We start from the raw sequence: 15,776 nt of genomic DNA, 5'->3' as shown, positions 1-15,776 counted from the left end.
CAGAATACAGTCAAAATTTATGTGTAGATATAATGTGTATTCTGAATAAGCGTTATATCTAGGAAATGCATAGATAAAAAGTTATTGCCAAAAAGACCGTGTTACAGAAGCCCTGAATCTCATAGTAATTCTTTTTAAACTAACTTTTTAAAAATTAAATAATGCGTAAATACGCGTGAGTCATGGAAATAAAAATAGTATCAAAACGTCTAATGATTAATGGCATAATTTAACAGTCAAATTTTGCTCTTATGGGAGCTGACGGTAAAAAGCCACAGTCGATATCCCCGAGGTTAATCGCAATTGGCTACTCGAACCGCGGAGGACTCTGCCATTGGTTAAAGTGATATCGACGGGGGAAATTTACCGTCAGCTCCTATATATATATATATATATATATATATATATAGATATATATATATATATAATATAATCTATATATATAAAACTAACCACTAGCCTCACCTTCATTTCAGGTACCATCGACTTCGTTGTGGCAGCCTCGACCTCCACTGGCTCTGGTTGCTTAGCGATGCCATCTCCACCTTTAAAAATAATGAATAGTTTCAGTGAATTTGTTAAGTGTTGCCGATTATGGTCAATAAGGATTTACAGTTCGAATTCTCTATTCGATCTCTCACAGTCGTGGGATTTCCGTCCCTTTATTCCGATCTTACGATAAATAGATTCTAGTGGCATGAGAAATACACTCCATATTTAAACTAATATATTTTTTGTATTTGTTAATTTATTAGGTTATCTGTTTACTTGGTATCCACTTGTTTACCTCACAAGTTTGATTAAAAGGCGAAATCTCGACGCTCTGACGTATGAGCGAATGTAATCTTCCCTTTACCTGTTCATTCTTTCACTGAATTATTTATATTTAGCGTTTTACAAATATTAAACTCGGAAAGCAAAACGTCTTTATTATTACTTTACAAATTTATTTTTTTATTGATTGCTTTAGCTTTCGTGGTTTATACATATATATGAAAAATAGAGCAAAACGTCTTTCTAAGCAATGTTGAAGTTTACAAATCTACAAAACCACCCGTTGCCCGTGACTTTTAATCCAACGATATATCGTTTACTCTTCCTTTGACCTATTTATTTTCTATTGATTGATTTATTTTCCATATTTCATTAATAAAAAAACTCAGAAAGCAAAACGTCTTTCTCAGCAATGTTGAAGTTTACAGATTTACCAAATCACCCGTTGGCTAAGATATCGTGTTTAGATATGTGATTTTCGTATCAATGAAAAGATAAATCAGAATACACTGTGTAATTTATTCACCGCAAGAGAAACAAGTGATTTATACTTCAGAAGCTCTGAGCTTTGATAAAGATGCAAACCATTGAACAGCCAGTGATTAAGAATCGTTACCACCTTATTTCCAGTTAAAATGAACATTCTGTAACACGTCATGTCACAAGGATGAGAAAATGAATGGCTGAACCGCGAAAAATAAAACAAAATAATAATAATAATGATAATAATAATAATAACTATGGATGTCTATAGTAGATTCACATCAACCGTGCATTTGATGTCTAGGCCCGTCCCTTACGACGCTCCTGATTGGCTGTTGATAAGCCAATCGCAGCGGTGGAAACTCTCAGTCTCTCGAGAGAGTTCATACGGGTAGGATGTATGTTCCACCTCGTATCCCTCAGAAGAGATAGAACATATATCCTGCCTATGTAAACTCTCTCGAGAGAGACTGAGTTTCCAGCCCTGCGATTGGCTTATCAACAGCCATTCAGGAGCGTCGTAAGGGACTGGCCTAGACATCAAATGCAAGGTTGATGTGAATCTACTATATAGTACACATAAGTCAGCTTTTAGTCATCAAAATTATATGTATTGATTTGAGCCTGTGTTATGAGTTTCTCTCTGTGCATACTGTATTTTGCATTGAATTGACTTTTGGCTTGTGATGTGGGAAAAAATGAATTTTTACTACATTGCAAAAACTTTGCTTACCTGTCGTAAATCTTTGAAAGATGGTCAGCAATCCCTTACAATATTACTTGTCTCACTGTAGATAAGTCTTAATGCAATGTGCATATTCGGTCTACAGGGACAAGGTTACCACACTCAACGGACAGCAATTATCCGAGTCTATGATTGAGTGTGGTAACTTTTTGCATAATGTTGCTTTTGTAATCTACTCTACTCTCCTTAATAGATGCATGAGCAGACAGACAGAGGGATAAGCGAATCAGTTAATTACTGAGGTCATATAGAGTGTATGAATACATGCAAACATTAGTTTTTTTTTATTTTTTTTAAATAATCTAATGGTTAGACTGCAGAATATATTGTGGACAGAGAAACTCATAGATTGAAAAGGAGCTCTCCATTAAGATAACATTTATTTATGCTAGTTTATCATACAATACCTTAAATTTGCCTAATTCTAATGTTGAATTCTACTGATATACACACACACACACACACATATATATATATATATATATATATATATATATATATATATATACATACACACACACACACATATATATATATATATATATATATATATATATAGATAGATAGATAGATAGATAGATAGATATAGATATATATACATATATATATAATATATATATATATGATATCTATATATGTATCTATCTATTATCTATCTATCTATCTATCTATCTATATATATATATATATATATATATAATATATATATATGTATATATACATATATATATATATTTGCACGTATGGGAAGACGTTGTCAAACTTAACCTTAAGTTATGGATAACTAAAACCAAGTGTTATAACCTAAACATCATTGAAAACACTTGAAGCACCAGGAAAATAGCACACTTATATACACAATATAAAAAATGCTCTAAGAAATTCCATGCATGCAAAGACCTTTTGAAATAAAGAAATGATAAGTTTAATAGAAAAAAAACATATAGCGTTTTATGAGACTCGTATTGCATTGATGCATGTAGGAAACAGCCAATGACTGACCTCTGAAATTTATTCATTTAAGGGTAATAAAAAAAGGCCACATGATATTATTAAAGCATCATATTACTTTATATAAACGCTTTTAATAGCCTGATCGTGTAGAGTTCCATACGTCACCAATAGGGCCTACTGGTAAATGCATCTGAATTACATGTATACAATAGTAGATTCACATCAGGCGTGCATCTTTTGTGTCGGCCAGTTCCTTACGACGCCCCTGATTGGCTGTTGATAAGCCAATCACAGGGCTGGAAACTCTCAGTCTCCCGAGAGAATTCACCTCTCCTGATGGATACTTGTGAAAGACGTATCCCTCAGGAGAGACGGAACATACGTCCTGCATGTGTGAACTCTCGAGAGACTGAGAGTTTCCAGCCCTGTGATTGGCTTAGCAACAGCCAATTAGGAATTGGTTTGTGACACATTCATCCACGGGAACTGTCGCATGGTGAATATGTTTATACGCATGCACGCATTTGTGTGCGTGAATGATAATCATTCTAATATACTTATGGTCTCCAGGAACTGCCTACCATCTGTAATTTACACAAAAACTGTATTACCGAATTGCATTATCCTCTACGATTTCATGGATGAAATGTTAGGGAGAAAAATAACACTTGTAAATTTTTTTCGAGTGTAAATTATTGATCAAAATAATCATGTTAAATGAACAATAAAAGCAGTTGTGTTTATAAACGTGTTTTGAGTAGCATATGGTCAGATTTTCATTAAATACTTAGAGGAATAGCTGAAGAATGCACTGTAGGAATAATTTACCCATAGCACGTTTTTCTTATGCTATTGCAGCCAAAACAAGAACGTTACTGATTAGGTTCCATCTTGTTTGGTTGATAACCAAAGAATTGTCATTTTTGCCTTCGCTGGAGGAGCAGGTAGCTTGGGAGTGGATTCGTAAATCATTAGTATCTCCCTTTCAGAAGAACAGAGATCTGACACCAGTGTGGCCCACACTTTCTGTTGAAAAGTCGTTTGACTGGAGTTGTCGAAGTGATATCCGAATGAGCTGTGCATTCGTCATTCATATAATCTTTGTCGACAGAATTGCTTTGTGTGCTTGAGTGGATACTGGAAGAAATTCCAATAATCAAGGCTCATGACAAAGATTTATTGAAACGAATAGTTTTTAGAACTTCTAGAAGTATTCAGCTGTTTAAGAATCATAGCGTCTGTAAAGGAACAACAAAATTCGCTCTTTTTAGAATTTTTAAAAAGTTTTCAGTTCCAAAGTCCTACAGAGAATTCTATACTTCCTCTAAAGTGACCTCACCTCAACATTTATCTTGACCTTTGACCTTGGGTAAAGGTACGTAACCTTGTGTCCTTTACTCTTCCTAGTGATCTCTGTTCTTTCCTTAAGTTTCTGAATATTCCAGTCTTTAGCTTATTTCCTTATTAATTGGTATGTGCTTCTGATTCCTGAAAATAACAAATCAAAGGAAATAAGACGAAGGCTCCTTATTTTGAAGTTGTGATCCCTGAAAATAACAAATCAAAGGAAATAACTGGAAGGGTCAGGCTGAATTGATCTGGTGGCAACAGAAATCTGGAAAAAGTGTGATATACAAATTGAGGCGTAACAGAAGGAAACAGAAAATAATAAGAATGGAAATAGATGGATGTCTGGTATATGCAAAACAAGACTGAAAAAATGGCTGATAACTATGATGACAAATTTGACTGTTCTGACTCATTTCCTTTTTTGTAAAAGTAAAAACCAGATATTTTGACTTGAGTCAAACGATCATCATAACCAAAATCAAAGAAGCGTCTTTGGATATGTTTTCGTTTTACCTCGATCCCGGAATAGCTAATTAGGAGTAAATATATATATATATATATATATATATATATATAAACTAAATAAATAAAGATAATATTAAACTTTTTACATCTTGTTAGCATTCTGAAACTTACCACGTCATTACTCCAAGCTGAGAAATGATAGGTATAACTAGTATAACTAAAATATAAACTATGCAAAATATAACGACAAAAGACAAAAACCTAGAAACTATGCTTATAATTTTACTGTCTCATTACCAAGGAAGTTTGATAAACTACCACGATAATACCTAAGAGTACCTTGAACAGAAAAAGTGGCAGCTACATTGTCATGAGAAAAAGATACATTTGTTTAAAGAGGAAGTAGGTTGCAAAGCAAAGAATAGCTACTTTAGTCATCCTTTATAGGTAAATGCCTTCAACTTATTCTCTTAACAGTTAGGCTATGGAACTCTTTACATGGTTATAGCTACTTTTGTTAGTAGATGCGAAGCGTTATGCTACCTCCTTAGACTGTTCGAAGCGTTTAGCTTGGTAAAATGGTTAATGAAGCAATATGCTTGCAAATGATAACGTCATTTCTTTGTTCTGGCATTTCACTTGTGCTTAAGATTACTTTTAGGGTAAGTAACAGAATGGAATATTAAAGTTGTGTATAAAATGTACAGGAAGGGTGCAGTAACAGATTGGAGGGCAAACAATAGACACTATTACGACTCGAGTGATAAAATTGAATCATATAAAATCTTGTTGGCCTTTCGTCGCTTTTAAGCCTTCATCCATCTCGTCTGCTGTACATACAAAAGCTATATGATCAAACTAAGAAAAAAACTTATGGCATAAGAAAGGTCAGCTTTGTTTAACAACATACTTACACACACATACACACACACGAACAATATCATAACATAATAAAACTACTGTCAAAACTAAGGTAGTGTCCCTAGACATATGTACCGTTTTCTATGGATGCGCAAAATTTCTACGTTAATGAAAATAACGCTATGAAATGTACTTTATTGAAATTAAGACTTGATAAAACACACGAGTAGATATTAATAGCGGCAAAGTTTTAAATTGGTAATTAAATGAGGTACTTATTTCCCAATAAGATATACTGTATCCGTTTTTTACTCTCTATGTATGATCCATTGCCATTCCTCTCGCCGAGACTGGAGACGACGACTCGGAGAAATGGGCGCCAAGAGTTGTTAAGAAATTTCACCCGTCATGAGTTATTTAATTATTTAACCCCATGTTGAATGTGCAATACTGTCTGCAGTAACATCATAACGTCACCTATCTTACTGTCGTGTTTGCCGAAAAATGACAAAGCACCGGGACAAGAATGAGAGAAGGGCTTATGAAATGGAGGTAGGCCTTTGTATGTTTCGAAACATTTTATCTCTTAAGTTGTAGATGTATATTTTCCATATGGCTGGATAATTGCTGTTTGTAGAAAGGTGGAATAATGGAAGACGCTACAGAGGAAAAATGAAAGGAGCCAGATACCGAAAATAAGTACAAACTTAGATCATTAGACTCAGTTTTAGCTCTTGAGAAATCAAACGACGTAGACCTAGTAGTAGGCTACCTGACGGTTTGCCATCTCGAGACCCTAGCTAGTACCATTCAGCCGAAAGGGACGACATGAAATGAAACCAATGGGAAAGACTGCGTAAGAGATTCACTAATACTTTTTATCAGAAGAAAACATGAATTAGAAAGCTGATCTGCAGACTGAATATCAGCCAGGGAAGAAAGAAAACGAGAGGTAATAGTACAAAACGAGAGGTAGTAGTAGTAGTACTACACGGAAGCTTCGGTTGAAGCTCTTGGAGTAACTTACTATATAGTACCGCCAGGGGTCCCGTAGGAAATGGAGATAGTATCTTGATTAAAAGCAATTGATGACGAATGAGGACGTCGAATTCTAACTGAAAACACTTAGCGAGGTGTTTAGTCTCTATGCTCAGAGCACTTACGAAATGTTTAGTTTATGCTGAAATACAGAGTTCATAAAAGTTCGTATTTTCTTAGGCCAATTCTCACAGAGATGACTGACGTTGTTATGGGAATGGTTCCTAATGCGATCAGTGTAGCCAAAAGTTACAAACATTGTTTAATCTATTTGAGATCTAAATAGGGTGTCAAGCTTATTTAAGTCAAACTAAAACAAATGCAAGGAACAATTATAAGGGCAATGTGTTATGTACCAGAAGTAATTGTTCAAGAGACATTATGAGCTAATATGATATACATTAGACTAATCAAGCAGTAACTGGTTATTGAGGTAATATTTTGAAAACATAGGCCTATATATATGTGTATATATGTACTTTGTGTGTGTATGTGTGTCCGCTAATAAGCTTTACATTTAGCAATGGATATCTGTGAAAAGAAAAGAGGGAATTAGTATACCCAAGCTTTTTCAGACTGCCACCAGTGTAAGCACCATAGATTCTTACCAATACTTCCGTAACTTCTGAGTAGTGGCATGTCATCTGTAAAACACAAATAATAAAGGAGTAACGTAAGACATTTATATATATATTAAAATAAACGGAACTAAAACTTACGAATGAGATAGGTAAATGAAAACTGAGAACACAAGAAAACAAATAGATTTAAATTACATGCATCACCGTTAATTAGAGAAATGATCTGAAAATAGTGTTTCCTGTCTTAACTTTTTTATTTGTAGTATCTACAAAAAATATTGTAATTTGCTTAGTAGCAAATCATAATAAAAACATAAATTAAATATGTCTGTGATAGTAGTTATAGTCTTTGGTTTAGACAGATGACAAGGTCGTACTATAGTCAGGACGTAGTCAAAGAGGAACATAGCAGAGGTTCATCATCGTGATCTTCATTAGCATCGTATTTAATGTTCAGTAAAACTTCTTTTCACGTAGCTGAAATTAATTACATAAGGAAATCAGTATCTATATATACAATGTATATTTTTTATGTTTATATATACGAATGAATATTTTTCGTGCTTGTTCCCTCTGGAAGACGAGTAGCTCTTACTAGTTTCTCTGTAGTGCGATGAATTCATGTTTCTCTTCACCAACATATTCTTGGTTCCGAATCAAGTCCTATTTAGATTTTTGATGGTTCTTAAAGAGGTAGTGAAAACGACAGCTCTTGAACGAGAGACAGCACAACGACCAAAGCGAATCCGTTGAGAACCCGTCAGTTCAAACATTCCCAATTATTTCCACCAACCACTCATAAACCATTCCAGCGTTATTCATGCAAAAGGGGGCCATTCATTTTATTAGCATTTCGTTTAACTCAAAAAACAAAAGGAGTCTCTTTATGTCAGCGTGACAGCTTTTTTAAAAGGAAACCAAAGTCATCAAATCTTCTAAAATAAAGAACACGAAACACAGACGAAGCTAAGTAGGCTAAAAACGGCGCCCGTTTTAGACTAACCTTGGCCGTCCATAGTCGGGTTCTCGGAATCCGGTAGACTGCCCTCGCCCTTGACTCCGTCTCCTACGGGTGGGACTGGCTTCGTCCCGAACAAAGAGGACTTCTCTTCCCTGGTGGCGTTCTTGAAGGGTATGTTCAGCGTGTTGGCCCAGGCCTCCAGCCGGTTGTTGTAGTACATCATGACGATGTAAAGGACATACAGCAGGAGCAGGAAGAGGGATTCGTACCTGCGGGAAGAGACGATGATTCAACGCGTGACGTCATTTTGAATAGGAGCGTGGGATTCTTGTCATTGCTATGTAATTCACAGTATCTCGATTATACTGTTACATGATTTAAATCCACATTTATATAAATACGTTGTATTATTTGTAAACTATTAAAAAAAGACTTCCGAACACCTTAACGGTGTTCCTCCTTAGGCGTTCGATAGTTTGTTTTCATCTTTTACAAATGATACACCTTATTCATATAGCTGTAGATTTTTATCGTAGAACAAATTAATATCACTAATACATTCCATTGCATATCAATACTCTGGTACCACTCCAGTATTATTCTATACCATTTTCACGACAGTCTATCATTCGCTTTAGTGATTAATTAAAAAAAGGGAAAAATTTAGAGCTATCATCTACCAGGCGTTAATGACTTAAAATAAATAAATACACCTACCATGCCACCTCCTCGTTAGATATTGTTATGAGAAGCGCACATATGGAAATGCAATAGTAAGCGGAGTCGCGGATCAGCGGCCACCAGTTGAGGCTGATAACCTGACCAGCGAAGAGCGCGCAGACGGAGATCACGAACATGATGTTGAAGACGGCTGAGCCTATCACCCCGCTTATGCCTATGTCGTCCTGTTGGGAGGCATAAGAAAGGGGGTTTTGGTCAGAGAATTTTTTTTTTTTTTTTTTTTTTTTTTTTTTTTTTTTTTTTTTTTTAGTTTGGGTTTAGAGGGATTGATTTACGGGTTTATATTTTATTGTCGTCCTGTAGAAGGGAAAAAGAAAAGGTGGTTTGGTCAGAGAATTTGCTTTTTTTTTTTTTTAAGTGGGTTAGAGGGATTTTTTTTAGTCTGGGTTTTAGAGATTTTTTTTGGGTTTTTTTTAAGTCTGGGTTTAGAGGATTTTTTTTTTTTTAACTGGGTTTAGAGATTTTTTTTTAAGTGGGTTTAGAGGGATTTTTTTTAAAGTCTGGGTTTAGAGGGATTTTTTTTGGGTTTTTTTTATCTTTGGGTTAGGGAGGGATTTAGCTGGGTTTAGAGGGATTTTTTTTTTTTATGGGTTTAGAGGGATTTTTTTTTTTTATCTGGGTTAGAGGGTTTTTTTTTTTTTAATTGGGTTTAGAGGGATTTTTTTTTAAACTGGGTTTAGAGGGATTTTGTTTGTTTGTTAAGTCTGGGTTTAGAGGGACTTTTTTTGGGTTTTTTTTTTTTTAGTCTGGGTTTTTTTTTTTTTTATTTAAAGTTTTTTTTTTTTAACTGGGTTTGAGAGGAATTTTTTTTTTTTTTAAGTCTGGGTTTAGAGGGATTTTTTTTTAGTCTGGGTTTAGAGGGATTTTTTTTTAAAAGTCTGGGTTTAGAGGGATTTTTTTTTTTTTTTAGTCTGGGTTTAGAGGGATTTTTTTTTTGATTTTTTTTTTTTTTTTAGTCTGGGTTTAGAGGAATTTTTTTTTAAAAGTCTGGGTTTAGAGGGATTTTTTTTTTTTTAGTCTGGGTTTAGAGGGATTGGTTTACGGGTTTATTTTATTTTTTTCTTATTCTATAAGCGTTAATTCCGACTAGGAATGGAATATAAACTACGACGAGGTCATTCAGCGCTGAAAGGGCAGTTGAGAGTAAAGAGGTTTTACAGGTGTAACAGGAGGAAAACCTCAAAGCAGTTGCGCTGTGAAATCCTTATTAGGAGAAGAAGAGAATACGAACAAGATATGCGGAATGAAAGGGAATTGCAGCTAGGGACCGAAGAGACCTGCACATAACCGTGAGTAATGCGAATGGATCATAAGTTTGGTTCGAAAGTTAAGTGTGAAGCCAGGAATGTTCTATCGTTCTTATGAATGAAGTTCCACTAAACAGTATTGACTACATGTTTCATACAATGTCAAGAGAGAGAGAGAGAGAGAGCTGACCCTATGGTGTGTGTATTGTAGAATTGATATGAAAACGCGTCAAAAGATTGCCAAGAATGAAAAGAATGTTCTAAATGGTCCACAATAATACAGTGTTAAGATTATGCACGGACTCTTAACTATATTATTGTGGACCCTTTAGAACATTATATATATTCTCGCGATAGAGAGTTTTTCCTTAATGAAAACAATATTGAAAGCTCGCCTCAAGACAGACAGACAAAGAGAGAAAATCGTTAATGACTTTTACGACTATGATATAGTTTATCTGTAAAATTTAACTATATACACCGATTCTAGAGAAGAATCTCTACTAGTGTAACGCTGTTGAAGTAGCCATTACTTTTAATAAAGTATGCTTGAGAGAGGGTCTGCTTCCTAAGTATATTAGACCTGAGAAGGTCTAAACCTCTTAGTAAAACAATGAAAGACCTTTGATTTTAGCAAGACGTTACAATGTCGTAACTAATGCGGGAGTGTCATCCTGCGGGCAGGGCTACGCCGTAACGGTAAAACAATACCGCTTGCGGTTGCGGTGGGCTTTTACGCAACACGGGTAACCGTCTCGGCGAACCAACTTGAAACAAAATCTGAGTTGAGCCTGGCACTGAGAAGAAGAGGAGGAGGATGAGGAAGAAGAAGAAGATCTGATTCAAACGCGAAACTTAAGAAGAAGAAGAAGAAGGAGACGAAAACGAAATGGGAATTGTCTATTGGTTATCAAATTTCACTTCTGCTATTAGAGGGATGAAATAGATTCTTGTATTTGATGTGGGTGAACAGAACTCGCCTGTAACGTAGAGGTGATCACTTAAAGGTACTCGTTATGTTTTCTTTGTATTATTTCTGATTTTAATAGTTAATAGAGAGAAGGAGAGAGAGAGAGAGAGAGAGAAGCGGGAGAACAGAACAGAAACTATTAGCACTTTTACAGGACTCATCTATTTGTATGAATGAGAGAGAGAGAGAGAAAGAGGAAAAGGGAGTAGAAGACGCTGGTATTTGGGTGTGTGGGTTTATCAGAGATAGAGAGAATGGAAACCATTAACACTTTCACAGGACTCATTGGTTTGTATGAACGAGAGAGAGAAAAAAAATGATAAAAGGAAGTAGAAGATACTGGCGCTCGTTAGTGAGAGAGAGAGAGAGAGATTGTTTGACAGCAGCGGGAGTAGAAAGTGGGCGAGAGAAAGCAGGAGGTCTATTCCGGCCTCCAGTGCAAATACAGAGTCAAGAGTGTGATATTGGTCGCTGAGCTTCAGCGACTTTTAGTTCTTTTTTTTTTTTTTTTTTTTTTCCTCGAGATATTTCCAGAAATTTTCTGCTACATCTTTATTTACTCATCTTCCCCCAACACCCTGGATCTTCCAGTTATTCATTGGTTATTTTTGACAATTTTAGCAGTAGATGTTGAATGTTATTTTCTTCTGCATCTTCAAGTCGACATTTCGGAAGTGGAGTTTTCAAGGCTTATGTGAGGATGCTCCTGTTTCGTTTCTCTTCTTCATCGTCGCTCTCTCTTTCTCCTTATTGCGTCGCCTTTAAGGTCCCGCGATAATTTGAGAAAATGGGAAAATTTTTTTATTTCGTATTCGAGGCGTTTCTAGTGAAAAAATAATTTAGCTTTGGTCCTAATTGGAAGAATAAATTTTTTAAAATCTCTTCAGAAGGAGAGAGATGTTCGAGTACCTTTCCTCCTTTCCGGAAAATAGGCTTTAATAATCCAGATAATCTATATTTGCCAATTTGGGTAGAAGCACCACAGTTGCGTGGTCGGTATGGTACTGGCGTACCACCTCGGTGGCCGCGAGTTCGATTCTCGGGCATTCCATTGAGATGTGAAAGATGTATTTCTGGTGATAGAAGTTCACTCTCGACGTGGTTCGGAAGTCGCGTAAAGCCGTTGGTCCTGTTGCTGAATAACCACTGGTTCCTTGCAACGTAAAAACACCATACAAACAAACAAAATCAATTTGGGTAGATTTACTTAGAAACGACTTGATGCCAACGCGAACCCTCAACTTATGGCAAGAACTTAAAAGTGGTGAGGTATTGAGGTGGACCAGCGGCCTGATATGTACCTAAGGACCCTGACTAACCAACATAGATATTTTTACAATAGGGAAACGTGAAGTAACTGAATATATGAGAATAGGCTAACGTAACAGATATGATATGTAGACAATTACTGTCTTGGAAATTACCAATTCAAGGATTTTCTGGATGTGATGTCCCTAGTAAAGTCGGTGCACCTTACGCAGCGCACTGTGGGCATTACTTAAGGGTCTTTGCAGCGTCCCTTCGGCCCCTAGCTGCAACCCCTTTCATTCCTTTTACTGTAACTCCGTTCATGTTCTCTATCTTTCCTCTTACTTTTCACCCTCTCATAGTGCGACTGCGAGGTGTTCTCCCTGTTACACCTTTCAAACCTTTTGACTTTCGATTTTCCTTTCAGCACTAAATTTTATATTTCTAAATGTTATATTCCATTCCTTTCCAGGATGGGACGGCCCTGCTGATGCCTCCGTTCTAACAGCTGAATGTGTCATCACCCAAGAGCAGATATCAAATATGCTCTCATTGTCTTGCAGTAGCGGCCTTGCCCTAAACAGGTATGCCAGTCTCATTACTGTTTTAAATGATACTGACTATAAGACAATGCGGGTCCTTGCGTATAGTAATGTTCAATTTTAGACACAGAAATGAATTCACTGACGTCTTCACCTCTTCAGTGATTAGATGGAAACACAATTATTCTTTGATATAATGTCCGCTGGATTGCATATCACGCGAAAGTGATTTTGGGATTCCTATCTTTTGCAAGTTGCAGCAGCATCAACTCCACTGAATTTCAGGTCTTAAAAGAAAAAATATTTTGCAAAACTCATTTCCCTGCGTTTCCAGCGGACTAAATGACACCATTCTCCAACGAAGAGCAACTCAGCAAAAGGCTATTGATAGCTGTCGTGAATTTGTGCCAACAGCAGAGGAAGTTTAGCTTAAAGGCTACTCATGTATATCCTGTTTATCCTCTTCTTTACGTCCAGGACACGAAACCTGAAGAGCGCAAATGCCTTTCCATAACGCTGCATTTGCATAAATATTCACTCTTGCGTGCTGGAAGAGGGGTGTCCATGAACTGTGTACAATTCGGGGTTAGTATCTGAACAAACAACAGGCAGATACTTTGTGATTTATGTACTTAATCCGAGCTGAGAAGGACGCCAAAAAAAAAAAAAAAAAAAAAAAAAAAAAACACACAGTTTGAATCATAAATGACCAACAAACTCGACTTGTGAAGAGGGTAGTATAAGGAAAAGCCGAATAAGTGAGAGATGGCCGAAGCAAAACGTGTTTTTTTTTAAAAGCGTGTTTTTCCTGCTTATTTTTTTCTACTATTCAAAGAATCCCTAATGATTGCCACTCGCTCTCCCTTGTATTTGCCTTTCTTCTTTTCTCCCGTCTGTCACCTCAAGAGATTAGAAGTACTCGTCAAAACAAGCTCTTTTTAGATACATCTCTTATTTCAACAACTTAACTTCTTCTTCTTCTTCTTCTTCTTCTTCTTCTTCTTCTTCTTCTTCTTCTTCTTCTTTCTCTGGAATTTCTCTGCCCAAACTCAGAGCCTGACCAACAACAGCGCCATTAACAAACAGATCAAACCCTTTGGTTGTGTTCCTGTATTCTTAAAATTTTCTCAGACTGTTTATATTTATTATCATCCTTATTAACTGTACGCATTATCTTCACTGTAAACGTCACGTGAGTTAATTAATATTCATCTCATTTGTGTAGAAGGAAGAGGAACTCCACCATACGTCATAACCTAATTCTTACAGTTTTTCCCTTTCATATTGTTTATCATTATTACTTATTTACTCTAATTTATAGTTGCAAAGGTCAGGTTAGGTTGCTGGCGGAGGGTGCAGGGGGTCTGCAAAACTCTTTGGCTAAGTAAGGTCCTGGGTTAATTAAATCCTTTAAATTTCACTCGTTTTGCATTTTCATCTACCCAAAAATACCCCTGTTTCGCACAGTTGGTCCCCCATAATTACAGGGCATAAGAGATGGCCCAGTATCCGTAAAACTACAAATTTGCCACTGAAATGAACATCAGAAACTTTCAAAGCACGCATTAGAAAATATTAAAAGTCATATTTTCAACTGCAGAATTTACGATGTTGACACAGGTGACACTTCCCATCACTGACGTGCATAATGCATATTGTTGATTATTCACCAATTTAAAGAAAAAAATTATCTTTCCTAAAAGATGACTCAAGAAAATGGACTTCAGACGAGTTCTAAGGTTCAGTGAAAAGAGCTGACAGTTCTATAATATGTATCTATCGAGCCGAGACCCGTACTCGGGAAACAGAAGGTGGAGAAAAAGTTTGAAATTTAAGAGAAGGAAATTCTGAAGCATAACTTTCTGTGGGAAACGAGCAGAAGAAATAATCACGGGTACACAGCCCAGCAAGTCTTCAGGTCAGCGTCCAAGATTCGTAAGACCCGACGTCAACAAGTTCTCCAACGGATATCGCCCAGATTTTGAGCTCAGACTTCGATGACACAGTTTCTGCGTCCAAAGAAATTAATGCCTGAGGTAAGCTTTAAGACCCTCACACGCTATGTTAACTCGATGTTGCAAGCTCTGGTTTAGGTTAGGTTAGGCCTTACAAGGTTGTGCAACGTTTTCGTTCGACAATTGTAGAACTTTTAAGCGTTCCTCGGCGTTTGTAGTATGAGCCACCCTTGCCTGCCATTACCACTTAGTATATCACCCAGAAATGTTTCCTATTTTGCTCATTATCCTTCTGGCGCCATTTCCGCGTATCATTGCCTTCCTAATAGACCCTATACACCTTTCTCTTCTTCTCACCTTATCATTCCTACTCCACTTCTTTTTCTCGATCCTGTACCTTCATTTTTCTTTATTTTTCTTTATCTGTTTTCCCTTCCATCTCTCTCCCTAAGGCTGATAAGATCACCCTGGGGATCACGCAGCGCATTTGACGGCCCATAAAGAGACTGCTCCTCGGATCTCTCTCTCTCTCTCTCTCTCTCTCTCTCTCTCTCTCTCTTCTCTCTTTCCACGATGGGACTGTCTTAATCTGTTCCGAAGATCAATAACACCGCTTTCAAAAGGGACGTCTTTCGGTCAGTGTTAAAAGGATGTTTTATGACAGACAGCCCCAGGGAAGTTATTTATCGATGGTTAGACCACGCGGAATTATAATATATTTATATATATGTATGAGATGAAATTCAGGCTTTCAAATCATACGGTGTTCAGCTTAGGGATTGATAACGATTTAGGCGTAAAAGCAAAATCTTTAAAGACAACTCATCACACCAAGTAGGTCTGCTCCGACCTTTGCCTCAA

The 15,776-nt window shown here is 36.5% G+C and overlaps 1 protein-coding gene and 1 long non-coding RNA gene across 6 annotated transcripts in view; one reads left to right on the top strand and one right to left on the bottom strand.

Moving 5' to 3' along the window:
• LOC135218442 (probable sodium/potassium/calcium exchanger CG1090) overlaps positions 1-15,776 on the bottom strand; it is a 139,627-nt gene that overhangs the window by 17,396 nt on the left and 106,455 nt on the right. For 2 of the 3 annotated variants that reach the window (XM_064254758.1, XM_064254760.1), the window contains exons 5-8: positions 8,930-9,117; positions 8,255-8,481; positions 7,279-7,314; positions 466-545 (exon numbers count right to left, since the gene is read on the bottom strand). In XM_064254758.1, coding sequence (XP_064110828.1) covers positions 466-545; positions 7,279-7,314; positions 8,255-8,481; positions 8,930-9,117 — 531 coding nt within the window. The remainder of the gene's footprint in view (positions 1-465; positions 546-7,278; positions 7,315-8,254; positions 8,482-8,929; positions 9,118-15,776) is intronic. The other variant, XM_064254759.1, reaches the window with a different exon arrangement.
• LOC135218443 (uncharacterized) overlaps positions 4,939-15,776 on the top strand; it is a 127,265-nt gene continuing 116,427 nt past the window's right edge. The window contains exons 1-2 of one of the 3 annotated variants that reach the window (XR_010315327.1): positions 4,939-6,184; positions 12,891-13,002. This is a non-coding gene — a long non-coding RNA (uncharacterized LOC135218443). The remainder of the gene's footprint in view (positions 6,185-12,890; positions 13,003-15,776) is intronic. The other 2 variants (XR_010315326.1, XR_010315328.1) reach the window with 2 other exon arrangements.

The sequence above is a fragment of the Macrobrachium nipponense genome, chromosome 9, assembly GCF_015104395.2.
Source record: "Macrobrachium nipponense isolate FS-2020 chromosome 9, ASM1510439v2, whole genome shotgun sequence".
In the NCBI taxonomy this organism is placed as follows: Eukaryota; Metazoa; Arthropoda; class Malacostraca; order Decapoda; family Palaemonidae; genus Macrobrachium; species Macrobrachium nipponense.
Note: the sequence above shows the minus strand (reverse complement) of the source record. Positions and strands in the feature narration are given on the sequence as shown.